Source organism: Syngnathus acus, chromosome 2, assembly GCF_901709675.1.
Source record: "Syngnathus acus chromosome 2, fSynAcu1.2, whole genome shotgun sequence".
Lineage (NCBI taxonomy): Eukaryota > Metazoa > Chordata > Actinopteri > Syngnathiformes > Syngnathidae > Syngnathus > Syngnathus acus.
Window position 1 is genome coordinate 25,137,563 of NC_051088.1, and position 27,908 is coordinate 25,165,470.

The 27,908-nt window shown below is 44.1% G+C and overlaps 1 protein-coding gene and 1 long non-coding RNA gene across 3 annotated transcripts in view; one reads left to right on the plus strand and one right to left on the minus strand.

Annotated features, from left to right (window-relative positions):
- Positions 1-699: 699 nt before the first annotated feature.
- Positions 700-27,643, minus strand: LOC119119779. Of its 2 annotated transcripts, XR_005097392.1 has the most exons (4): positions 27,616-27,643; positions 27,259-27,561; positions 26,915-27,076; positions 700-1,713 (listed from the first exon to the last, which is right to left on the minus strand). It is a non-coding gene; the product is annotated as an uncharacterized LOC119119779 (long non-coding RNA). The 2 variants fall into 2 exon arrangements; XR_005097391.1 differs by lacking the exon at positions 27,616-27,643 and having other exon boundaries at positions 27,259-27,606.
- The window catches only part of LOC119119685 (IQ motif and SEC7 domain-containing protein 2-like), a 32,918-nt gene continuing 8,636 nt past the window's right edge, over positions 3,627-27,908 (plus strand). The window contains exon 1 of the mRNA XM_037246189.1: positions 3,627-4,370. Coding sequence (XP_037102084.1) covers positions 3,727-4,370 — 644 coding nt within the window. The 5' untranslated portion in view covers positions 3,627-3,726. The remainder of the gene's footprint in view (positions 4,371-27,908) is intronic.

The following is a 27,908-nucleotide window of genomic DNA, read 5'->3' on the forward strand; positions in this document are numbered from 1 at the left end:
TTTCACTATCATCATTAGCATCGTCGATGAGGCTTCTCTAGCTCTTCTGCAGATGCCGCAGCATCTGCCCGCGAGAGAGTGAAACCTCTTCCACCGCGAGCGAAAGGATCTTGGGTCCGTCCGCATGCAGCAGCAGCCAGCCAGCCAGCCACCCACCCAGCCAGCCAGCCAGCCAGCCAGCCAGCCAGCCAGCCAGCCAGCCATCCATCCATCCATCCAGCCAGCCAGCCAGCCAGCCAGCCAGCCAGCCTGTGTGAGCGAGCTGATGAGGGTGATGATGATGGCCGTCGACTTCTTTTTCCACTTCTTCTTCATCATCATGGAGGTGGACACACCGCAGAGGAGCGCCGCAGCCACGCTGCTGAGATGAATCATCTTCATCATCACCAGTGAGTCTTTCTCCCACACACGCGCGCGCACGCACACACACGCTTACACAAGATGTCATCCAGCATGCACACACACACACACTTGCAAATGATGATGTATACACCTCTACATTTATTTGCAGACATTTTAGGATTCATTTCAAATTGCAATGCGTCGGAATTCCTAATGATATGCCGTTCCAATAATCTATTATTATTATTAATTATTATTATTATATTCATGTGGCCTCGGTTGGCTGCAGATGTGTTATCCCAGAGAACTGCAGTCAGTGTGCGCATTATACTGTCAAAAGTATTGAGACAGACTCCATCAGGTTGCCATCTTGCTATTTATTAGCATATAGTCACGGCATAGCATTTCTGCAGTTTTCTTCAGAAATAGTTTCTCAATACAGAGCTAAAGATATGAAAGCCTTATCCATCAGCCTTTGCACATTTGTTTCTATCTTGTTATACTCTGTTAGCATTTCAATGTTTGCATGTTAGCGCTTCGACAACATCTGCAGCAATAACAAAGGATTTGACAGAACCCATGCAATAAAACATTCACAATAACACTACCCGAGTGGGATGTGAGGAGACAACCACGTACTTCCACCCTGGCGACGGAAATTGATTCAAGTCACCATAGATTAACTGGCATGTTGAAGGCCTGTTAGGATAGAGGAGGTCAACATTTTCAATCATTTATATTTCCATTTTTTGTGGGTGTGTAGAAATTTGTTTGCATTAGTTTTAAAGAGAATGTGGGAGAAGTGAAATCTGTTCGTATTATGAGTGCTTGTGGCACATGCATGGGCCTGCTTGAGTATATGAATGAATACAGGTGAGTTGTAGAGCTCATTTCCTTTTGAGCTGGATTTATTGATTATTTGTATTTAATCTTGAAAACCCAAAACATTTGAGTAGGAAATGATTTGATTTTCATGTGCAATACATTCGAATTGAATCCTTTTTAGGTACTTTTTGATTGCCCTATATCAAAGCACACTGTTAATGACTTTTAAAGTCTGCTTTATGTTACAATTGCTTATATGTTTAAGAAGAAAACAACGAACATTGTTTCTAAGTGGCCAAAACAATTGTCAGGCAATTCACTTGGAGCGCCACCTATCAGCGTGTTTTCACGCGGACAGATAGTTGTGTGGAAGGGCGTATTTACGTCAGCGTGTATCATATCGATCACAGGTTCGCGCGTGCGCAACGCGCACTCCTTAGCCTCGCGAGCGCGCGCGTGCGTCCTCGTGTACTTCCCAGCTGGCATTCTGTCTGGAGTCAGCACCTCCTCCTCCTCCTCTTTCTCTGCCTCCTCTTCATCAGCGCGCTGGAGGAGGAAGAAGAGGGAAGCTTTTTTTGTCAGCACTGCAGCAGCGGCGCAGAGGAATTAAGGTGATGAGTGAGTGAGTGACGAAGCGGAGCAGACTTGAAGAGCATCAGGAAGCAAGCGGCGGCGGCATGTGAGCATCAGCCCTAATTCTCATCATCATCATCATCGTCGTCGTGTTTGTCGTCAAAGCTGTCCCATTCTTGCGTCCTTTCTCATCGTGACCGCGTGCCTCACCGATGCGCCGATGCGTGCGTGCGTGAGCGCGCGCGGATTCACTGCCGTGTCGTGTGTACTAGAGCATGCGACATTTTGCTGTTGCTACACGACCGCGCGCGCGTGCATGCGTGCTGAAGGCGTAAATGAGGCCGCGTGAGAAGTGGTGTATCCGCCTACACGCACGCGCGTGCACGTCGAGAAGAACACGCTGTCCGCGGAGATAAGATCGCCAATAAAGAACATCCACCAAAAAAATAGATATCACTCACTTGTCCGACTGGAGACAAGTGTGTAAAGAGGAAGTAGGCTTGCCTCGGGGACTACTAATCGTGAGCTACCAAATGGCAAAATGGTTGACCAAGTAGGTTTGAGGTTGACTGGAGCAGATGACAGCTTGTGCCTGCCTGCCTGCCTGCCTGCCTGCCTGCCTTCTTGCCTGCCTTCTTGCCTGCCTTCTTGCCTGCCTGCCTGCCTGCCTGCCTGCCCGCCTGCCTGCCTGCGAGGTGAGGTGGGTTTCGTCACTGCGCTGCGCTGCGCTGTCCTGACACCACTCTCGCCAAATGACTCGCAATTGGGCGAACATATCTGTTGTATTGACAGTGATGGGTCAGACAAGAAAAATGGCAAAGGCTGAGAAAAACAATCCTCTGGTAATTCGACAACCTCGAGTCATTAGAAGAGGGACTTTTTTTGGTTTTATCCTCCCTCAGGTAGCCGATTATTTGCCGTGCATAAATTGTTCGCGCTATTCATGACGATAACACGCCGCCAGCGCGGTGAGAAGGCCAACATCAAAATAAAATCTTCGCAAATAACACATGGACACCATTGCCTTGGAAACTGGAAAGTGAACCCTCACCACCACCAGCGGTTGACTTGACTCGTTCTCCGGACTGGAGAAGCTCGCTAGTCGGAGCCCAGCTTGCGTTGCCGTCGCAAATGTGCTCGGTCCCAAACTCACTCACGCTGCAGCTCTACTGTGATGTTTGTGATGATTCCCACAGTCCTCATCTTTTCATGTTCTTCACTTGTCTTTCATGGAACGGACGCGTGTCAAGAAGGATCCGGAAGGAAATCGCGGACACGACGACGGATGACCTTCCACCTGCAGCAACTTTGGGATGAGGTGCTCCTGGTGAACTCGGCTTTCTCCTGGTTTCAGCTTCCCAGCAGAGCAACATAAGAAAAGTGTGTCCATGTGAGGAGATGATGGATTGAATGGGCTCGTTCCCCAGCGGTTGCTTGCCAACTGAAGGAGTTCCCCATGCGGGAAGCGGCCGTCTTGTTTTTCTTTTCTTTTGTGTTGTTTTCTTTTGACCACGTGAATGGGACACTGGGACAATGACATGTCATTTTGACATGTTGAAAGATGGCCCTTCGGAAACCTTCCTGCTGGTGTTGACAGAGCAGATACAAGTAACTCGTTGAATGGACCTCGGCTAGGAGTCAACTTCTTCACTGCTTGATCTTTCTCCCCCATCATGGTTTTTAAGTATTTCTCCGTCGCGTTTGTGAAGGCCGCCGGAGAATCCTGACTGAAGTGGAAATGCTCCGCGAGTCCGCCGAGCCTTGCGACCAGCGCCAGAGAGTGCCGGATCCATCTTGATCTTCGTATCAGACCTTGAAGAAGAACCAGTTCTCTCCCCCCCACTTGCTGCCAGTGGGGGGGAGGGCGGGGCTCAGTTAGCTGCTAGTCGTGTAGTTGTTTTGTTTTTTTCTCAATGTTTTTTTAACCTTCCTCGTTGGTAGGCTTGTAGGTTAAGTCTTTATTTGACATCAAGTTGGCTGTTAGCTATGGATGCTAATCAAGGCCCGGGCCAAGGCAGCCCGGAAAGTCCGAATCGGGCAGTGGAGTACCTCCTGGAACTCAACAACATCATCGAAAGCCAGCAGAAGCTTCTGGAAACGCAGAGGCGGCGCATTGACGAACTGGAGGTCCAGCTAGACCGCCTCAGCCAAGAGAACAAAGACCTACGCTTGGACCGCCAGCCGGCCGCACCGCCTCCGGCCGCACCTCCTCCGGAGCCTCGTCTTCCTCCTCCTCCTCCGCCACCGCCTCCCACTCTCTTCTCCTCCGTTCCCACCAAGAACCACCACCACCACCACCATCACCACCACCCCCACACCAAGGCTCCCACCTCCATCCCACTGAATGCCAGCCACAACCACCAGCACCACCACTACAACAGCACGTCGACGGTCCACGTCGCTGCCTCGGGCTCCGGCTCGCAGGTCCCCGCACCGGCTCCGCCCCCGCCGCCTCCTCCCATTCCCCCACGGGAGCAGCCTCGGGGGCACAGCCGCCTGAGCCGGACGGCGTCTACCAGCACTGGAACCAACACCAATTTTGTGGAGAAGGAGAAGGAGCGCCTGGAGCGCCTTCACAAGAGTAACGCCGCCAACAACCACCACGCCCACACGCTGCACCACCACAAAGCGTAAGTTACCGCTTCACTTTTCCAAAAGATGAGTTCAAAAAATGTTGTTGTTTTTTTTTGCACAACTCAAAACAAGTCACCGGTGTAAGAATGATGACGTGCTTTCCACAAAATACAACAAGGGAACAAGAGTTACAGCACATTTCATGACTCTAGTTTTCCATCTAGCCATTTCATGTTTTTGTTGTTTTCCCCAAAAGCACTTATCCTCATTGGGGTTGTGGTTGAACTGGACCCTACCCTACCCTGGACTGGTTGCAGGTCAATGGTCGGGTAGATCAACCAGCATTGACACTCGCATTCACCCCTATGAACAAATCTTGAAAAAAGATACCTCGGCCTCACAAGATTTTTTTAGCGCAGCCTAGTCTCATCTTGACATTCTACAAAGATTGAATTTTGTCACTCTTTACAGAACTCCAACTAAATTCTTCAGAGATTTGCTTGCTCTTGGCAGGGTTACAATGATGGCATTTTGTTAGAGCGCATCTATTGGTTGTGTCAAATCTCAGCAGAGAGTGAAAGACACCTTTGGTAGTGCCAAGAATAGGAAAAGAACTTGCTGAGATGGACCACTTTGCAGTCAACGAGTGAAATGACGGGAGATCACTGTGCCTGACGCCGCTAAAATTCGAAAAGACAGATGTCAAACTCCAGTGCTCCATGGCCGCCATCTGCATGTTTGTGATGTTTCCTTCCTCCAACTCAAATGTTCAGGCTTAGCGTGTATCACCACCAAAAGGTATATACGTATGCTGCAATTTTGTGTAAAGTATCGATCGGCCTGTTTGGTTGAACACACTTGTTGTATGAATGAAAACGTCATTACAGTCTCGAAAGCTGTCGCTAACACTTCAACGTACATCTTTGACGCCTGTTTCGGTACTTTGACACTTATGCTAGGCTTTAGCCACATCTCGGAATGTTTGCGAACAATTCCAAAAAGCGCAAATCACGGAACTATAGATGACTGTCGGACACGATGCCGCATGTCCGAGTGCAGTCGTCACCGCTAGCTGAGTTGCCTGGCAACACGATCTTTCCGAGCACCCTACCAGCAAGTAAACGTTGTCCCGTGCGAATCACCGGCGCCTCCTCTCTCGTAGCGTCTGACACGAAGCACCGGTTGCGGCGCTTGCTGTTGCTAGGCAACTGCGGACAACCTGTGCTGGTCAACGTGCGCTAAGCGTGCGCTAAGCGCTAAGCGTGCGCTAAGCGCTAAGCGTGCGCTGAGCGGCGCTTGCTAATGCCGGCCGACAAGCGTGGCTGGCGGCTGAAAAGCGGCCGTGACTCATTCAGATGACTTCTTTGTCATCCTCCTCTGCGGCGAACACGAAGAAAGCTCCTGTTTGCCGTCAAGCTTCCGGTCCTCTTTTTTTTCTTGAGGTCACGTGCTGTGTATTTGCTTGAACTTTCATGTGCGCACATGAGAGCCCAGTGGCCCATGTGTAATGCAATAGCTGAAGTGCGGCCAATCACAGCACGCTCACAACGAGCAGCAGTAAACAATTGTTCAGAAAAGAGGCTTTCAGCTCTTTCTCCCAGCTTCCAATTGAAGTTGACCCAAACTTAACAAATGGACCTTCAAGTCTACTAGCTTGAAGTCTACTAGCTTCATACATAGTGGGAAATAATCGAGATGAGCTGACTTTTGCGAGGTTATAACTTTTAAGCAACCGATATGTGTTCAGACCGTTTCTTTACAGTTGGAAAAGAGAATAAACCACCTTCAATTGTTTCATTTTAAATCCTGGTATCACTCAAGGTTTGCCGTGTGACTAACAAACAGAATATAAATAAAACCAAATAGAGTGCCTAAAAAGACGAAGTGATTTTAGATGATCAAGAAAACGGTGCAAAATGTCTAGCGAATCCCGTATGACCTATTTTTGTTGTCATCATTATTTTTGTCCAAACAAATTGACCTTTAGTTGTACCAGACATCAAATTGAACAAACAAGGGCAGTCTAATACCAAGTAATAATTTTTCAAAAATGGTTTCTTTAATCAGAGATGCAAGTCCATTTTTGATTTTTTTTCCCTCTAGCTAGCACAACAGGTTTATTATTACGATTATGATTATTAGGATGATGTTGGGTCACTGGCGAGTCTTTTGTTGGCAACTTCTGCCTGGCTGGGCATTTGAGTTTTTGCATGGCCCAGCTGCTTTCCTCAACTCGCGCAAGCCAAGGTCTGCGTGGGCAAACAAGTGAGCACCCGAGACAATGAAAGCATTTTTGTGGCGCATGGGCACATCGGCACTCGCAAAATTTATTTCGCAGTTGGTGGGCAGACACAGCTATTTGTATCCAAAACTAAAAAGTCCATTTTCCGTGAAATGTCCCCGCAATCTCACAATTGCTAAGCCTTAGTGGGGGTGTGCGGTGGCTCTTTTCCTGCGCTCTTGTTTGCATCTTCCTTCTAAATACAACACAAGTACACATCTCTCCGCACGCGGGCCACCTCCACAAACACGCACACAGTGTGTCTTCTATTAGGCTGCATTCAAATGAGACACAAAGGCGGCTGGTGCTGATGGGAGGGGGTTGTCATGGAAACTGTTCAGGAGGCTCATGCAGATCGGCGTGAGCGTGAACATGGCCTCCGGCCCGCCAGCGAGCTCTTCTTCTTGGCAAGCGAGCGAGCGAGCGTCAATGGGGCTTCTGGGGGAAGCTTTCTAGTGGCCATCCGTGGCATTGCAAGTCATTTGTTAACATCCTCACACACCCCTGTGACCTTGAGGTGGACGTGTCTTTAAGCAGGCAGGTCTATTTATAGATCCAATTTTATAAATCAGCCTTTCTAAAATTGTGGGTCAGCAAAGTCATACATTTTTCCATACGAAACAAACTAAATCCTTTCTGTATTTCGGGTCTTTCAGGTAAAAAATGAGTGATGCCGTTCATGATGTTTTCACTTTGTGTGTTGTTGTTTGCATCTGTGCGACTTGTTTGTGCGTTTGCTGCCGTGGAAACTAGGTTAGCCAATATGAATAGCGATGTGATGAATTACCTGTCCGAGGCGAGCCACAAGATGGCACCCTGGTGTGTGAGAGTGTGTGTGTGTGTGTGTGTCTGTGTGTGTGTGCGTGCGTGTGTGCGTGTGATTTCCTATTAACAGAAGCGTGCTGGGCATGATTACTGCGTGACTTTAGGAAGCGAGTCTCTTCTGGCGAGCCGCATGAGACGTCACAGACGATGTCGTTTAAAAGTCATTTTTTGTGTTGTTGAGTTTTGTATGACTTTAGAGGCATTAGCAAAGTCAAACAGGAGCAATTGAGGCCTTGTTACCGTGACAACATGTTTCTTGATTTTCCACGGTTGCCCGTGACAAACGCGACTGGCCTCCTTTTCTGCAACTGCAGTTCCTCTTCTGATTCTTTGTGCTGTCAATCAGTCGTTGGGTTCATCATCTTAGCCTGCTCATGCCTCCTTTTCTCCACACTTTTTCCTTCTCTCCTTTTTTCTTTTCCTTCTCCTCTTCTATGTCTCTTTCCTCCTTCGTTTTATTTTTCCTTCTCCTTCTCTTCCCTCTCTATTTTTTTTTTCACCCAATCATATTCCCTCTTCCATGTCCTACTCCTTCTACTCGTCATCTGCGGTCCGACCGGCCCTGACACAGACCGGCCGTTTGGGAAAATCAAGACATTTGCACAAAGTTGCCAATGGCCAATGTCAAACCAAAAAATGAACACAATCTCTTGGTATGGTGAAACAGTAAACAGAAGGAGCTGCATTGTGTCTTTGTTGAAAGCCTATTTGGAGGAAACCCAACACACGAATGAGGTGAAAGAGTTAATGAATTATTGCAAGGGTCACGCACACACACACACACACGAGACAACACGCACGACAACACAACCAGCCGGCCCGCCAGCATCGTGAACAGTCTTTTTTTAAACTCCAGCTGGTGATCAGGCCGCTTCTCCGCACCGATTGGTTAGCTGAGTGAGGGGACAACCAATCAGGAAGGAGCAGGCGGAGAGCTCGCACGCAAACCTGATTTAAACGTAACTATTGGTTGATTGAGGCGGCCTCTGCACTTGCTAGCCAGGATTAGCGTGCACGACACCAAAAATATTTCAAACACAAATTGAGGAGCCTTCATGACAACCAAGTCAAAGTCAGGAGGGGTCTTTCCTAACTTTTAACCGAACGAGTCCCAAGCCGGAAAATGGACAACTTCATTCTGACTCGACTTTAGTCCTCCACTTCTAGCAAACAATCTATGTACGTATGTATTGTATGTGCATCATCCTCCCTCTCACTGTACCTCTGTGATGCTAACGGCTAATTACAGTACTAGTACTAACAGATGGGCTGTGCGCTAACCATGAGCTGCCTGCTTGTTCTCTCATACGCGCAGCACTAATGGCTAGCATAGGGTCAAGACTGTGCGCCCGCCCGCCCGCCGATGGCTACGCTTGTGCTGTTGATTGTGCGCTAAGCTAATGTTGACGTAGGTGTGCTTTATGCTTTTAACATGACTAATGATTGCAATATAGCTGTGCTAAGCTCTGACCGTGCTAATGGTGTTTGTTTGTGTGCCTGTGTGTTGTCGTTGTTGTCGTCTACCTTTCTGTGTTTGTTCCTCTCTTGACTTTATTTTCCCTTCCCTTCTCTTCTCTTCTCTCCTCTGGCTCGCTCTCTCTCTTTCTCTCTCTTCCTTTCTCACTTCCTGTCTCTCTAGCGCCCCCGCCTCCTCTTGTCGTCCGTCCAGCATCACCACTCCTTCCTCCTCCGCCTCCTCCTCCTCCTCTCTCTACTCGTCCAGCCTCCCTCCTAACAGCCACGCCTCCTACCATCAGTACTGCTGCCCCGCACGCCTCCGCCTGCCCAAGCCTCCCTGCGCCCTGCCCCCCGCCAACAAGCACCACGAGCAGGCAAGGTAAGGGCCACAGTCACCCGCCCTCCTTCAAACCCTAACCCTCCCTCCCTTCCTCCCTCCCCTCCGACCACCACCGCCCAGCCCTTCCCAGTACAGATACACGTAAAACACAGACAGTTGGGGGGGTGCGGTCATTGAGCGTTTTAGTCTAGAAGGGGGTTAGGGTTACCTGGGTTACCTAAGGATGACCTGCTCCATTGAGCAGTTACATTTCTAGAAAGAGTCCCATCATGACGGAATTCAAATGCACTTGTTTTTATTCCATTTGTCTTTATTTATCTCTTTTTATTGTATATCATTAAAAAAAAAAAGTGTATACAATTTTTTATTTCAGTATACTTAGTGTAATTTAAGCCATGCCATTGCTAAAATAAAACATTTGTTTGTATTATTCTGGATGCATCTGTCTAATTAAAAAACACGTTAGAATAATCTATTTAAAATTATACTTAAATACTTGTATTCTATACTTAAAAATAATTAAAACAGTGATTAGGAATTTTTTGCATGGATAAGAATAATATATTTAAAATTATACTTAAATACTTGTATTCTGTACTTAAAAATAGTTAAAACAGTGATTGGGATTTTTTTGCATGGATAAATAAAATCAGTGCTTCTTAGTCAGAGGACTTTCTATTTGGGTCAGGAGGGAACGAAATAGTCATCAGTATTTTTCAAACACTGACATTCCAAAAGTAGTTCTGTTGCTAACCAAAACAGCAGCACCTAAATTGATGAGTTCAGCATCAAGCTAATCCTGTAGCCACCATGCACATGCTAAAAAGGCTAAACCTAATATATCAGCTTGTGGTCGGTCATCTGCCGACCCAAAGCTGATGAATCATTAGATGGACTTACTTCCTAAGTTTAGCTTTAGCATTTAGCATCCTGTTGGCCAGCCAGATTGATCGTACTTGACATTTCCTCATAAAAGATCAATAAATCAACGTGAGAACGGGATAGAAATATTGATCAACGTTTGCCACAAACAAATCACACTTTGTTTTTCTAAGATGACTCCCCACAAATCCATCCACCCATGAACCTGCCCATGACCCACACTTAACGTCCTCGTCTCCTTCATGTGTCCTCACTGACATTGCCTTTTCTTTCCCTCTTTCTTTCCTGCTTTCTTTCATGCTTGCTCTCTAATCATTTTTTTTCTTCTGTCTTACTTTTTTTCGCTTTCTGTTCCTCTTTCTATCATTTTTTTTCCCTTTACTTTTGCTTTCTCTTTCTTTCAATTCTCTCCTTTTGCCCTTTCCTTCCACTTTTGTGTTTATTTCGGTTTATTTTTTTCCCCCATCTCCTTCTCTTACTCTATTTCATTTGTTGTATTGACTTTCCATCCCTTTTCTTTCTTTCTTTCTTTCTTTCTTTCTTTCTTTCTTTCTTTCTTTCTTTCTTTCTTTCTTTCGTTCTTTCCTCTCTTTTTGTTACATCTTTTGTCTTTATTTGTTTTCGCTCTTTCTTCCTTTATCTTTCATTTTGTTTCTTTCCCTGCTTTTTTTCCTTTCACTTTTCCTCCTTGCTTCTCTCCTGCCGTCTGTCTTTCTTTCTGTCCGTCCGTCCGTTTGTCTCTCAGAGAGGAGGAAGATGATGACATCGCCCATCAGTTCTGTTGTCCCGCCTCCGAGTGCAGTAGCCCCTCCTCTAGGTAACCAGGGGCGACCATCAGCCCTCAACGCCAGCCCCTGTACGACTCTTGCCGCCCCCCTCGCCCGACACCGCCCAACTTAACTGATGGAGGATGGCGTTAACCCCATCACGAATTCTAAATATAGAAGCTGAGGTGGGAAAATGGAGCTTCCCTGGCTGAGAAGACAATAACGGCTGCTCAGCGTCTTCTCATCAAAGCCATGAGCAGTTTTCCCGCGGAAGAACAGCATTTTCCAGACGGGACGCTTTCTCAGTGGTGTTGCGGCGTCGGTCCACCCGCTGGATACCCGCAGCGCCGCTGCGAGCTAAAGGCAAGCTAGCAGCAATCCAACGGCTCTCTCGTACACCGAATTTGCACACAAGCGCTAGCCCCTCCAAAATGTGTGGAGGACAAAGGATACAGAACTGCTACTAGCTCCTTTGCTAACCGGACAAAAACAAACAAGCACTGCTCGGCTCAAATGCAGCGAGGGTTCTCCTTCTAGCTGCTTCCTTAGCCAATAACAACAACAACAACAACAACATCAACGATTTGTGCCAAACATGTGTACGTGAATCATGAAAACGTGGTCTTGTGTTTCCCAAGATTCCAGAATTTACATTTTGTTGGTCCAAACAATCACTTAGCAACTTCCCTTCATCCAAGCTCAGATTGAGGTCGTTTCATGTGTAACTTTTGTCTTGCAAGACGACGTTGTATGTGCCAACACGAGTCTAAACACAGTACACATGATGGTTTGAACTCTCTGTTCAAAGCATTTTGTGGTCAACCCGTAGTTAATGACCTCTGACATGGAGGAAAATGGATCCGTTTATCTGCTGAATTCTAACATAGTATCTCTCTCAATGCATTGATCTTGGATCAAGTTTATTTTAGTTTAGCCTAGCATAACTGAACGTGAGCACCATTACTGATGGCCACCACGCAGTGCACTCCATGATGGTAATATCGCAAAAATAATTTCACGCATCGATCGATTCTTAGCGATCCACACACACATAGATCACAACGGAGGAATGCAGCTGCGTGCTTGTGTCTTCACACTTAGCAAAAGGAGCCTTGGAAACGACAAATACATGTGCCAAAAGTGCTGAACCGTGGCTTGTTTGGACCACGAAAATGGATCGTGTGTGGTTGAAGAAGAAGAAAGAAAAAAAAAAGAAATCACTGGGCGTTTCAAAATGTAACAAGTGTATTTCCTCCAGTTGTAGCTGTCCCTCAAATAGACCACCCCACTAATTCATCAGTCGCTCAAGACAAATAAACACCTCCCTCAAAGAGGTGCCTCTTGCACCCCTCTGGGAACCCCAAAAAGAAATGTAGAAAGCCTCATTTTCCCCGTGAACATCCTATTTTAACTGCTAAGCCTATTCAAACTCTGTTGCTGAGCAAAACAGCAGCACCTAGCGAGGCATTTAAACAAAGTGTGCAATGAATGTCAATGAAAGTGTGCAATCAAAATCATGTAAAAAATGTTTACCCTAATAGATCGACACGTGCGCGCGTGCGCATGCACACACACACACACACACACACATGCACAGGTACAGGTACCGTGTTCAGGTCATATTTTCATGTAAGAAATATTTCCATCTACTGTATTGGTGGGATGTGATGCGATATATGGCATAAGATAATAACCATGATAAATGGGACATACAGTAAAGTAGCTTTGTGAGGGTGGATCAAATCAAACAAACACGACAGAGGCCTTAGAATGTTTGGTGAAATGCTAATTCCCTGATCATTGTTGATGCTCGAGAGAGATGCCGCTATCATAGATCACAATGCTTCGTTACATGTTTATACCAATTGAAGAAATGATTATTCGTAGAGGTACTAACAATAACATTAAGTCAAAAAGTAAAAACATAAGAAATGGCCATACTGATACTGACTTAACTTACTTGATTTAGCTTTTCTGCGTTTAAAGGAAAAATGGGCAACGTATGACTCACAACGACCTACATTTTTTAATCCAGCCCACCAAGCATTTATCAAATGTTTTGTAATAGTTGTTGCGTTAATGTAGTCATATTTTTTTTTTCTAAAATTGGTTCATTCAAATGTATTAAATTATCAATTATATAATTGGTTAGTTGTTTTATTGTAAATAATAAAAGCAAAATAAGCAATTGTACATAAGTAACATTTTGTATTTCATTTAATAATTGCTTGGATTCATTCATATCAAATCAGTCAGAAGTTAAATGTAAAAAAAGTATATCCAAATAAACTATGATACATACATAGAAATATATGTGTATATATGTATATATATATGTGTATATATATATATATATATATATATATATATATATGTGTACTGTATGTGTATATATATTTATGTACATGTATATAGGTACAGTATGTGTATATACGTATGTATATAAATGTATACAGTATATGTATAAATCTCTATTCTACAAATTGTGTTGTCGGAGCAAAGGTTTGCCCACCCTTAATTTCACGTAGTACTTGTGTGTGCATGTGCATGTGTCCATCAGCGCCCATCAGGCTGCCATTCAAAGCGTAAATGCTAACATGCTAACGCAACAACATATCAACAACAACAACAAATTGGAATGTGATTTAATTTGATGCGCTAAACCTCAATCGATAACAGTAATACTGTTAACATATTATGATGTTGTACATGATCTGTTGAGCTCTTGAATTTTTCGTGTCAATTTGAAATGCGCTCGACAGCCATGCCGCCAATCTACAGTACGGTGTTTTACATCAAAACTTAAAGAAGGCATACTGTGATCGTTTTCTGCAATTTAAGTTCACCAAGGTCCCAGATGTCTTAATAAAAGCTCTTTGACATTATTTCATTGGTATTAAGACAGGGAGTTGTGACAACGCCAAGCCAACTATTAGCCGAAGAGTCTGAAAAGGAAGGTGACGTACATAAAAAGCACCATTTGGATTTCGCACTTCATCGCCAAACTGCCCAATTGCGCTTGTGGACTTCCTTCCACAGCTCTTCTTAACTTTTGGCTTTGACACGATCATGTTTCCAACCAAATTGTGACGTCACAATTGAGATCTCACAAACAAATTTAGAGAAATCGACTAACATTTTCAGTTGCTTCATCTCACAATTGATGAGCTTTCGTGTCGATTGAAAAATGTTTCAGACAATGAATATTTTGAGGAGACACAAATAACTTCTTTGGTCAGAATTTGCTTGTGATTCTTTCACAGCAGCGAACGCAATGCAAGTCGCAATGTTTTGCAGACAAACAAAAAAACGACAACATACATTTCAAGTTTTTGTCATACGTGAGTTTAGTTTTGTAGCGAAAAATGTTCTTCACAATGTAATCTAAAACAAAATGGCACCTTTGCAGTCTTTTGGATTACGTGACCTTTGCCCTGTTTTGTTGCTAGAGTTTAGTCCTAACTAAATAACAAGAATATGATAACGTGACATTCTAATCATGTTGTCTAAAATGTGACACTTCTACTCTTATTGCACTACAGCCAAATGGCAACATGCTGCAACTAGCACAATAATGTTAGTGTTTACTCTTGTAAGGAGAAAATATTGAATTATTAGATATTTTAAATCAAACGATGTCGCATAAACATTGCCAGGAATAAGATAGTGACAATCAGAGTAATGACTGAACAAAATAATTGTTGCATTATCATTATTAGCTTTAAATAATAAGTAATACGTACATTTAGATAGTAGAGTATTCCAGCAAGGAATCTTTCTATTAGCATTACTTGGCTAGCCGTTAGCATGCCCCTGAAGATCCGATAAATCCCCACAGTATATTTTGAATGAAAGTTTTAGGAAAGGTTGCACTCCTTGCTAATACAGCGAAATATTTCTCGTGCGATTTCTTGTCGGGTGCATGTTGCCGAAAAGACCGTTTCAGTGAGCGAATGCCTCGTTAGCAAGTGAGCTGAAGCCAAAACAACAAATTGACTCCAATGTTGACTGCAATAATGCCTTTGTAAGTTCTCACGCTAACGTTTTTGCTAGCTCACCAAACTGGGTCTTTGTTGTTTGTGGCCAGCAAGACTGACAGGTGCTAACACACGCTAGCGAGGTAGCTAGCTTGACAATGATAGTAAAAATAAAACACTCAAGGATCATCATTATTGATCATTGATTGATCATGATATCATACATTTGATGAAACATGCTGATTTCGATGCTAACATGCTGTCTTTTAAGACACATAAAGCCATGGACAACTTCTAGCATATTTCAAAAGTGCACATTGGGCATGAATGATTGATTACAGCCAGCCCCTTTCATATTGTCACAGTCTGCTCCCAATGTGTCGTGTGTAAGCGTCGAACATTGTGGCAATATCCAGCCTCGCTAGGTTCTGTGTGAAAGGTACCCTGCATACAATTGAGTATTTAAAGGTGAAGTATTTCACTTTCGATACAGTCTAAAAGGCAAAACAAGAGCTGTTTGAAAGCCGGGATGTTTAACACTCTTCTCCCACCCCAATTGTCGCTGTTACCAGACAGACAGACAGATTGATGGTGACATTGTTATGGACATCAAACTGATTGTAGCATGCAGTATCATTTCAGATTATGGCTCAGATGCACCAATTATGGAGGATCCTGTAGGAACTGAGCGAGGGACTAACATGGCATTTGTAAACATGAAGTCAATGAGGGAGATGAAGAAGAAAATGCACTTGTCCGCTCAAAGTGTCACTGTGAGGAAACAAATATGATAACGTAACCTTGGTAAGCACGCTGTTGCTTCCAGAGGGGAGATGATGGAGTGTGAAAGGAGGAAAATGGCACTAACTTCATCCAGGATAAAAGGATATTTGTTCAATGACCATTAAACAACCCGAACCCAACAAAACATTGAAAAAAAACTTTGAAGTGTTTCATTTTTTACTGTTGATTATGATTAATGTGATGATTATTATTTGACTTAACATGATCTAGGGCGACTGTTACTATGGCAACAGACGGCGTCACTGTACCTGCTGTTGCTGCAGTAATATACACCTACAGAAACAGCCATGTTATTCCTTTTTCAGATTTTCTGCGTGTCCTGATCATATGTAAATAGTTATGGGTTTTTTTGTGAATGATTTGACGCGAACGTGACCTTGGATGCTATAATACAGTATATTATATTCTTTTAAAAGCAGTTCACAAGAACTATGATGTAATGAAATCATGCAGAATGTCACTGAATATTGTTTGTGTCTAATGAGGATTAAGACAATGAGGACGATGGTGGAGGCTCGGATTAAAGTTATAAGGAAATGACTGATGCCTTTAGTCTTGAATCACTTTCAAATCCAAACCATTGGGAATGGAACACTTGCGCAGGAAGTACGACTTGGAAATAGCTCCTGGATTAAGAAGTAGCACCTTGACTAGAAAGTACTGTTTGGAAAATGAGGCGCCACCTCCATTTGGAAATCCAGATGTTCAAGTTCCAAGTAACACCTGAACCAGGTAGTACAACCTCGATGAGGATGTAGCGCTTGAAAAAGGAAGTACGACATACATACAGCCTGGAACAAGTTGTAGCACCTGGAACAGGAAGTACCGCCTTTATTCAATCGCAATCTAAGTAAGTCGACTGGAAGGAGGCGCGGCGATGGATAATTGGATTAAAGACTTAGCGAGTTTGGTGAGTGACCGAAGGGAGAGGAAAAGGGACAGTCTGCAGAGAGAACCAAGCCACACCACGTTCACTTCAAAGCAGGAATATGTCCGCCATGAGCAGGAAGTACAGAGAGAAGGATTAGAATGGGCCACCCCAGACATCAAATACTACCAGAAACAGGAAAGAGCAGCTGGAGAATACCAGGAAGAGAAATGACCCGCAAGAGCCAGAAGAAGCAACTGGATTTGAACACCTAAAACGGGAAGTAACACCTGCATCTGGCAAAGGAAGTACAACTTGTCAGGGAAAGTAATACCAGGATGTGGAAGTACCAGCTGGACTTGGAACAGGAAGTACCCCCTGGATTTTATGACCTGGAAGAACCAAGAAAAGGAGTTTGTGCCACTTGGAACGGGACGTACGACAGACAGCAGGAAGTAGCACCTGGACTTTAGAACAGGAATAGTGGCCCGATCTCGGCCTCTAGTCAAAGTTTGTTGCTAGCCAAAACAGCGACATTGAGCGAGCCATGTTCACGGTCTTAGAGAGCGAATTCTGATGGCTCCCCAAAACAAATCATCCAAAATTGTGACTTTTGCGAAAAAGATAAGAATAACCAATTACCACAAGATTCTAAAATAAATCGGAAAAATACTGATTATGATCTCTCCAAATGACTTCGCCTTTTTGTGCAGTCTGTTTTTAGAAATCGCTATTTTCAAAGAACATACTGCTTTTCTTCTCCCAAAAATTCTATTGAGAGTGACTTTTCTATGAAGAACTTGACTTTTGCGAAGAATATTACTTGATTGATTTATTATGATTTATTCTTATGAATAATAATCATTTCATCAAATGAGAGATGCTTCTGCCGATGAGAAAATTGTTATTTTACCATACTAATGAGTTGTGACAATTATAGCACAGAATCATTCTGTAGGAAAATACAGATTTTGTTTTTTGAACGATTACAAAAAATATGACTTTTTGTCCTTTGACTAACTCACTTTTTTGCTCTATTATTTGGGAACGACCTTTTTTTCTCTCCCTATTTCACAAAACATGCCTGTGAGCAAGCCCTTGTCAATGTCCGAAAGTGACAGAAAATTGGGGCTGATTTACATATTCCCTCCCCCTCCACAGTTTCTTGTCTAGTGAGGGTATCTTTGCGTCGCAATCCAGTAGACTCTGACATGAGATCCCGGCACAATGCTCTCTCTACCCGTTGCGCCTTTATGATGAACATTTAGGAATGCGCAATCTAGACTGAGCCAAACGTCCGAGCGGGGATTCTTGGGATGTTTTGCATTTCAGGAGTCTGCGAGCTTTGCCCTTCATTTTGTCTTCGTTCCTCTGGATCTTGGTCCCCTTTGCACAGGTAGGACACGTCCTCATCGGGGTGGTGGGGCCATTTCAGGGATCCTATGCAGTGGTGCGTGAGTTCAATTTGTTTCATAACTCAAGTCATTTTTCCCCATTGGAATGAATGGAAATGCAATTAATCTGACCCCCAAACACCCAGATTTCTTTTCACAACATGTCCAACATTCTATTTTTGTATCCAGTTGTTTTTAAGTCAAGCCCTCATCGACACAATCCACCCACCCAAAAACGGACATTTTTCGGTCGTAATGGTGTTTTTAGGGCAGCCCTTTAATTGGCTGTCATGAATCCATTCAATCGAGGTGGGGCTCTACCTGCAAACACGAGCGCTTCTTATTATGTAGGCTCAATTGGTAGTTGGCGCCTTACCGCCACCAACGGAGGGATCGTTTTCTTCCATTGCAAGGGAACTAACTGATGGAAGTCAATGGTGATTGGATGTTGTGAAGCAAACTGCCGCCATCTAGCGGTGGGGTCAGAAGTGCACAGAGTAGGCCCAATTTTGCTGAAAACTCCCAAGTGGTGTTCACAAGGAATGGGTGGATGGAAAAAAAAAAGTGTGTGCGTGTGTGTTTGAGTGTGCACTGGAGAGTGAGAAATTGAAAAGCAGACACGTGGTTGGCTGTCAGCAACGGAAGCATGCGTATGGGAGCTTCAGGGGAGGCAGGGGGGCTTTAGGGAGGGCGTGTCAGAGGAGATGAAGGAAGGGAGCAAGGAAGGAGAGGAGGAGGACGCGGCGACAAACTGGAAGGAACAGGAAGAGAGAGAGAGAGTGAGTGAGGAGGGAGAGCATACGAGTCGGGGGTGTGGCCCAGCGAGAGACAAAGCGAGGGAGGAGAGGGAGAGAGAAGGGCAAAGGGAGAGGAAGAGGAGGAGACACAAATACAGGTGTGTGTCCGTGCTTAATTGTGTGAGTGTGTGCGTGTGTGTGTACGTGTGAGAGGTTGGAAGGCGTCTTCATTGTCTAGAGGTAAGACATTGCTCAGCATCCATGTGCATGTGATCGTGTGTGTGTGTGTGTGTGTGTGTGTGTGTGTGTGTGTGTGTGTGTGTGTGTGTGTGTGTGTTATTCTTTCCTACTGGGTCTGACATTGCACCATATGTGTGTTTCTGTGTGTGTGCACATGCAGGTCAGGTCAGAGCATGCGTGTGCTTGAATGTGCAGGTTGGGTGTGTATTGCGTGTGAGTTAGTGTGTACTTACCAATGTGTATGTGTGTATAGTATAGCCTTGTACCTGTTTATGCGTGTGAGTGTGTAGATGGATGTGCTCTTATGAATGTGCATGTGTGAGCATGTATAACTGTGTATGTGTGTGTAGGGAGATGCAAGGCTGGGTTCATACGTGTGTATGTAGCGTGTGTTCTATGTGTGTGTGTGTGTGTGTGTGTGTGTGCGCGCGTGCGTGTGCGTGATGTGGAATGCTACATTTGCTACTGCTATTCACAGTGTGGCTTCCTTTTTATTTGTATTTCATGATTTGGTTTCCAAACTGTTGTTAAATGAGAGCATAATCCAAGGTGTTGGTGCATATCCTCTTCATATGATTAGGTTTATTTAAATCATGGAAGTGTTTATTTTGAAAAACAAAAATTAAAACGTGCCATCTATTCACCTATATCATTTAGTTTGCAAGTTTTGTTTCAACAAATGCTAACTTTTCTGCTAACACTAACAACGGTCTAACGCTAACTTTGCGACTGAATGGAAATGTCGCTTTGCTGCTGCTTCACCCGGATGCTGTATGCTAACTTTCTTCCTGTCGCTAAGCGGGTTCAAATACTATTCTTAGGGCTGTTGTTGTTACATGATAGCACAGCTAACTTTTGATTCGGATTTTATGATTTTGCTTGCTGATTTAGCATATCCTCATCCCTGTGCACTGCTAACAGACAAACAATATTTAGCAGTGCTACTGCTGCGTTTAGCTTCGTGTCACCATAAAGAAGGATAAAATGAGGTTGCCGAAGTGAAGCGACGCGTAAAGACACTCAAGTGCACCGCGCTCAATAATTCATGTAGCACGCGGCTGACATGTTTTTTCTATTTTTAGCATTTTAGCAAACTGAACACGAGACGTATTGTTCTGGATTTGTTTCCTTTTGCCAACTAGCTATCCTGTGACTAACTTCCATTAATACTGCTCATCAGCTGTCAAGCAACACTTTAAATATTACTGCGAATAACTTTTACTTTTAAGCTACTGCGGCTAATATTGCTAACTACTGTGAAATGGAAGGTGTGTGTTTTTTTCATGGCCATTGCTTGTTTCTGTTATTTTCCATTTTGGGTGAATTCCAGTGCTTGTACTTTTTTTCACTTTCCCAGTGTGGGATTTTCCCAAATCAAACCCCAATCAGAATCATCTTTTCGACAAAGATAGACTCTTTTTTGCTTCGTTGGTCTAATGTTGGAGGAGCATGGAGTCAAACCCGTATCTTTATAAATACTTTATGGTAAGAGTATAATCATACATTATGCACGGTTTCAGTAGTTAACTCATCGGGTTTATAGGGAGGAAACGATACTGTGGCTGCGCGAAATAAAATGCACAGGAATTGATTGATTTGTGGTCTAAAATGCTGACTGAGCACATCTCAGCTGAGCTTGCTGCCTCTGCTTCTCTGCTCGCTGTTTAGCACTTTTTATTTTTTCTTGGATTCACAGATAGATTTAAGATCTATATGTTGTATTCTGCTTTTCGAACAAACCTTTGTCAGCTTCGACCTCGGATTTTCTTTCTCGTTTACAACATCCTCATTCAGGGCACGCTACGAAAGCTTTTTAGTAAGATATGATTGCAAAGAAGATGTCATCTGTGGCACAATCTAAGCAATAAGGAATGATTTTAAGTTTAAAATAATAACGGTGTTAAATTAATAATAAGCATTGTAGATTTGTCTTCTCATGGCAAAGTAAAATCATCTGGTTCGCCTGCTTAGCCAATCACAGGCGACCACCTCTATAAATAGCAAGAATTACACATTGTGCATTTAAAACAACCACACGACTTAGCAAACTCTAACGCATATTTTAACGCTGACAAACATAAAAGGGCTAACAAATAGCAGTGTTGTGGCATTATTAACATTCAGCAAGGGATATTTCAATACAAACGGTGGAGCAACACACACACACAGATCATATACTCAGGAGTATATTCTTTATCCTCTGTGAAAAAGGGCGAATATTGCTGTGTCACTTAAAGTGCTTGTAAAACACTTGTAGGACTGTGTATCATGTGCTGGAGCACTCTGATTATAGACTGTGTTTTAATGACACGTGGAGAACAACACAAAATGGACAAAATGACATTTAAAAAGCTAAAGGGGACAGCGGCTATAGCACAGTCAGTCATGATGTTCGTGAGGGTCGACAATGGAAAATCGGCTATCGATCAAGACTCCGCCCAGCCTGTGCCAAAAGTCTGAAGGTCAAACCAATATTCAAATATACAGGCCAAGTTTTAAAAACATCACTGGCAAACGGAGACGTATTCACACACACACGCGCACACACACACACACACACACACACTAATCATTCCTACTCATCTTGTCACTCTCGTTCAGGGTCACATCAAGAGACTCAAGATGCTGACTCGAGTTGCGTTCAAGAGCATTCAGGTTTTTTTCGCGCTCTATTGCTTCCATTCCTCCCCTTTCCTTTCCTTCTTCTTCCTCCATCCTTCCTCTCCAGCCTCCTCTGCCACGTGTTTCTTTCTGTCACACCTCTCCCTCCCGCTTTCCCCACTTGACTGTCACACTCTCACTCCTCTCCTCTTTTCTTCTCTCAAATCTATCACTAACAAAAATCAACTTGAACTATTTGACAGAAAGAGGGAGCGAGAGAGGGATGTGAAAAGAGAGGGCGTGACAGAGAGAGATGGAGAGAGGGCGTGACAGAGAGAGAGAGAGAGAGAGAGAGAGAGAGGGCGGTAAGGATGGATGTTGCTTGGCGACGGTTGCCGTGCAACGTGCTGGGGAGGGACAGAAGGGAGGAGACTTGGTCGCAGGAGTCAAGTGAAGTGTTGCCATGGCGATACAGGCTTCCTGCTGTCAGGCTGTGTGTGTGTGTGTGTGTGTGTGTGTGTGTGTGTGTGTGTGTGTGTGTGTGTGTGTGTGTGTGTGTGTGTGTGTGTGTGTGTGTGTGTGTGTGTGTGTGTGTGTGTGTGTGTGTGTGATCAAAGAGATGGTTGTTTTGGGGATTTTTGCAAAATCTGATTTGTTTTTAGAAGAAAGGCAAGTCATTTTGGTAAACGTCATAGTTCTCTTTGATTTATTCATGTAGGCTTTTTAAAGTCAGACAAGTGTTTGTTTTTAAGAATCAAACTAATTTAAAAATTAATCTAAAAAGTCAATTAAGTTTTTTTTTTTCAAGTAACTACGTACTTTGGGGGGATAAAATTCAAAAATTCTTATTTATGTGTAGAAGTTGTCATACCGTCAGAAAAAAAATATTTGGGGAGAAATTAAATTAAATCAAAGAAGATTTGTCAACCAATTCATATTTTTATTTTACTTTATATAAATAATTAAATTGCATGATGATTTTTCATTGCGGCTCCTTCTGGGGTAAGCACAATGGCCACCAGGGGTCACTATAATTCTGTCATGCAGACAAACAAAGCCTACTACTCTAAGTGACTCAGCTGCAGTAATCGATTTATGCAGAGGATAAAGAAAACATGCTTGTCGCTATTGTTATATTGTCTGTCGACGCGTGTTGCTGCCCTATTTGTGTTCAAACGTGTTGACATTGTTTGTTAGCATTTAACTTAAGTTGTCTGTTAACAGGCAAATGCATTTAGTTGTTTTTTGAAATACACAATTAGTATGTCATTTCCTTTGCTTTGTAATTAGTTTGACAGTTAACTTCAACTGGGAATGCCATTAAACATCTTGAGACGGAGAGGAGAGGAGAGGAGAGGAGAGGAGAGCAGAGGAGAGCAGAGGAGAGGAGAGGAAGGCGCGCATCTCCCGCCCCCTGTGTCTCTCTCCGCCCCTCCCTCCCTCCCTCCCTCCCTCCCTCCTCTCGTGGGTTGGCGCGCTCCCGCTCGGCGTTGCATTGGCGTGGATGAGCTACGCACATGCACACAAACCACAATGTGGTGCATCAACTGCGCGTCCGATAAAACGCCCGCCATTCCGCACAACAAGCTTCTTTACTGGTAAGCCCATCGCCAACACCGCATGCAGAGATGCTGTCACGACAATGAGTGCGTGCGTGCGTGCGTGCGTGGTGCGCGCGCAATCGATGGCTGACTGCGCGTTTTCAGCTCTGCGATGGCGTACTGTGATGCGCGGGCGGGCGAGCGGGCTGGCAGTTGGGCGTGCGTGCGTGCGTGCGTGTCACACTTGACCGCTTATGAACCTGAGGTTTGGTGCGCGTGCACAGCGCATGGTGCGTTTGAGCGATTTACCTGTCTCACCCCATCTCTCTCTCTCTCTCTCTCTCGCCCGCCCTCACTCCCTCCCTCTTTTTTTATGAATGCCTCGACCTTCTTGCTCAATCACTGCTGCTGTTTGGGTCAAACGTCTCTTGGTTGTGTGTTCCGTAGTGCCAACGTGCAGCAGAAATATTCTGCATATGCATATCATCGTTTTTATTGATGACCAAAGCACTACCTTGACTAAAATTAAAAATTCATTTGACTTTTCCCCAAAAAACGTTTGAAAGAACATCAAAAGAAAAATGCAAATTGATCCAAATGGTAAATGGAGTGCACAAATAGTAGGAAGCACATTTCAAAGTACATAAGGCATTCAAAGCGCTTTACAAAGCCTCATTCAACAGTACATTTTAATTGGAGATGTTTTAATGTGTCTCGAAATGTATTTTAACCCTAATTTCAAAATTGTTTTCCAGCACAATTTTTTGACTTCAGTTAGAAATAAGCTTGCAAGTATTATATGCGTGTTATATTATGCAAGTATGTCATTTTTAGCTATGATATCAAAAGAAAATTCAACCTGTTGCTGAACCTGACTCTTAATTCATAATTATTACCAAATAAATTGCCATGTATACTGTACATATGCATAGTAATATGATGAAAAGTTATGCGCTCAAGATTTTGAAACAGATCACCGATTTAGAAAAGGAAAAAAATATATATATATCAGGGAACACCCTAGCTATCCAACAGAGGTGTCTGTCATATTCAGGACCAGAAAGTCACAATCTTGCCACAGTTTGGTTTTAGCCACGGGTCCTTCGAATCAAGCCAGGAGCTAGCTTGTTTACCTTTACTACATTGTAGCATCATTAGATAATATTTACTACTTACCACATACTAAGACGCAAAACTAATCAGCGGATCGAAAAGATAACATTATTGCAGACCATGTATACTCCACCTGTGTGGACAATTGGGAATCGGTTAAATAAGTAGTCACACATATATACGTGAATTATAACGCAAATGTGAATAAGTATTTAATACTTCATTGTAACATATTTTTGACCTTATAGGCTTCTCCTTGCTAATGCTATTGTTTTTACTTCCTTGTCTGTCTTCAATTTAGCCTTTTAAAATAGTTCAGTACTGTTCGTAGTCCAAGGTAAACACAGAGAGTCCGTCCACTTTTATAGCCAAAGTGTTAACAAGCAAGAGTTCACTCTTTGATGCTCGCTAAATGGAACTTTCAAGTTGGCGTTGCAACTTCATGGTGGTTTTCACGTTTGGACAATTTAGGAGCAGGTATCGTTGGCTAACGTTAGATGAGACTTTTTGGAGCTGGTCCAGGTGCTGAAGAGCAGTCAGTCTCACATCACTAAGAAGAGTTAGCGTGTGATTCTGTCTTTATGGATCTGCTTTGATGAAGTTGGCTATTCGAGAAAGGTGGAGGACGGCGATGGTGGGCGTTCATGAAGACGCGCTGAGTCACACCGCCTGCCTGTTTGGGAAGCGCCGCTAAAGCCATTGAGTCAGCAGCCAGCCTGTTGCCTAGCAACCGCCATCAACCCCGATCCCAGCTGACGCTTTTTGGGGATTTGGTCTAGAATCAGGCATGATTAGCCAAAATACACTTTGAAATCATATTGAATCTCGTTTCTGTGATGTTTTGGAAAACACGTACGATAAGATTGTCTTTAGTGTCTATGAAAACATGTACATGAGATTTGTTAGACACTGAAATGATTTTTCATCTTTACTTAAGTCTATTTGTAGAGCTGCATCCGAAATGCTCTACGTCATATAAAACAAAAAGCTGACGTATAGAAATGACCGTTTCCAATTGGTCAACTCAGTAAAACACTGGAACTTGCCAAGTCAGAGAATAAAAATGTGTTTTCGACTTTTACATTTAAATCATCTCCGTCTCTCTTTTGTAACAAGCTTCGATAAATAAATAGATAAATAAAGATGGCCAGTAAATATGAGTGACATGTTAGCTCTGTTTGACTGACAGCTCGACTTGAATGTTTTGCTGCAACACGACACTTAAATCCTCCGCCGCAACGTCTCGACCGAGCTCGAGACCGCCAGCAGCCGCTTAGCACCACCTTCCATCGTGTCCCCATTTTTGTCACCTTTTATTTACCTTGTCATCGTTTTAACATTTCCGCTTCAATGCGCAAGCTGACAGAAATACTGTGACACATCCATCATGCTCGTCATGGTGGTAGCCTTGTGCCCCGTTTAGTTAGTCACATCATGCTTATTTCGTCGTGGTGACACCAATGTGCCCTTTGAATCATTTTGGTGCCATCTCTTTAACCATGTCCGTTCAGTTGACTTTGCTTTCCGTCTACCTGCCTGGAATGATGCGGCAAAATGCTAATGATGCTTCGCTATAAACTAGCTGAGAATGCGCGTGCACAAGCTTGTGTGTGTGTCTGTGTGTGTGTGTGCGTGTACAGAGGATTGTGGGTGGATGATGGAGGATTGTTACGTCAGATCCCAGATACACGATGACCACTTTTACTGCAGCGTGGGGAGAACTCTGTGTGTGCGTGTTTTGTGCTCTGCAGTATTTTGCGGGCTTTAAACAACCCCACAAAGCAGAAGTTGTGTGTGTGTGCGCGTCATTGTTACACTCAAGCCCTTTTTATTCATATTGGTAACATCTGACATGCCATTATCTCCATTTAGTCACGTTAGTACCATCCTACCTATTTAGTCATGTTGGTCCAGTCATGCCCTTTTAGTCACATTGATCTCATCAGGCCTATTGAGTCAGATCTATGTCATCATGGTGGTGACACCATTTGCTCATGGTGACCATGCCTATTTAGTTATGTCGTTGCAATCATACCCGTTTCGTCAAGATGGTACCATAATGTGGAAATAGTCATTGTGGTAACATCCTTCCATTTTAGTACACCCGTAAAAATGGAGAGGTTGAAAAGAAATCTGAAAGTTGTATTTTTTTTTACAGTGAGTTAAGTGAGTTGTTTTTTTTGTAAAACAATCCAAAGTCAGTTCAAATTGACTCAACTTTCTGGGTCGGTTCAATTTGTAAGCCAGCAGCAATGTCGGTAGAATCATGCCCATTTCGTCACGTTGCTCAAAACATGCCTGTTTAGCCATCATCCCATCAAGTTGGCACCAGCATGCCTATTTTGGCACCATCATCATTGGGTCAGACTACTTCCTGCTTGACAGATGATAGTCTACCACATTGCATCATGGCGTCCACGTCGCGTCGTGTCTCGTATCCCCGGCCTGTCCAACTCTTTTCTGTTCCCTGGAGGATGAGATTGCTTGTCGTATGGTATGTGAACATGTTGGGTCGTGTACTTTCAATTTAGCAAAGGATGACCAAGCCTTTGGTGTCATGTGTCGGATTCAGCATGTCATGTATTACATCACGTGTTGGCCTAAATCCTCGTTGGCGGAGGATGACTGGCGGACGGCTTTGGTTGAACGTGTTGGGTGGTACCGGTCGACCGAGGAGTTAACGTCTCATCAATTTCTCTCACCGCACTTTCACCTCCAAAATATCGCACTTGCGCTAGAAGGCGAGAGGCTTCAAAAGAACATTTCCATTACCTTCATTGTCTCTTGGCCTTTCCTTTGCATCCTGACTCCTGCTGCTTCTCCTCCGCACACCTAATTCCACACCTCCTCCTTCTTTGGCTCCGCCTCGTTCACGCTTCCAGAACTCAGCAGCCAATGACGCGGCAGCAGGTGGGCTTCTGGCGGCGTTCCCGCCTGCAGCAGGCGACAGGGTGGATTTATTTATAGCGCAGTGCAGAAAGCCTCTTAGTCAAATCGAAAACAAAACATGGAGAAAACAATGTGTGACTTTCATTAGAATCCCAGGCATAATAATAATAAAAGAACACCAGAGCCTACTTGACCATCACTACAAAATTCTGTCGAACATCAAAAACCTTCATCATGACGAAATTCACAACCGAGTCGAACAAAGTGCTTCTTTAGGAGAATCTTGAAGACAATCAGGAACTTGCTGATGTACGACTCTGGAAGCAGAATTTGAACGTACTGCAGACTGTCCAGGAGCTAGCTAGGCACTCTGTACTAGACTTTTTGTCACGTCAAGAAGTTCATCCAGAAAGCATCTGCTAGCTACTCGACGGCTGCAGACAGGGAAACTTAGTATGCGACCAATTCCCCTCCACTACAGCAATGATGAATGGCCACGGATTCTTCTTGTGGTTTTCTCTTTGTTTCCCCTCACTCACACACACTCTCGCTCGCTCGCTTGCTTGGCTTCAAAGGGGCAGTACACACACACACACACACACACGCACACAATACGCTTTATCGTAAAAAAAAAAAAACAGGAGGGAGGAGCGCTTCTGAGGACCATCTGCGGGGTGTTGGGGAAAGAGGAATAAGACCTCCGGGTCCGATGGCATTTGGTTGCCGTTTGCGCACACGCACACGCTGAGCTCACAAAGCCGTGGCTCACTGACACACATTCGCCAGAGTCCCCGTTGTGTCGGAATGTAGAGCGCGGCGAGCCCACCGGGCACACGAGCAGGGGCCTGCCTGCCCGGCTGCCTGGCTGGTGGATTGA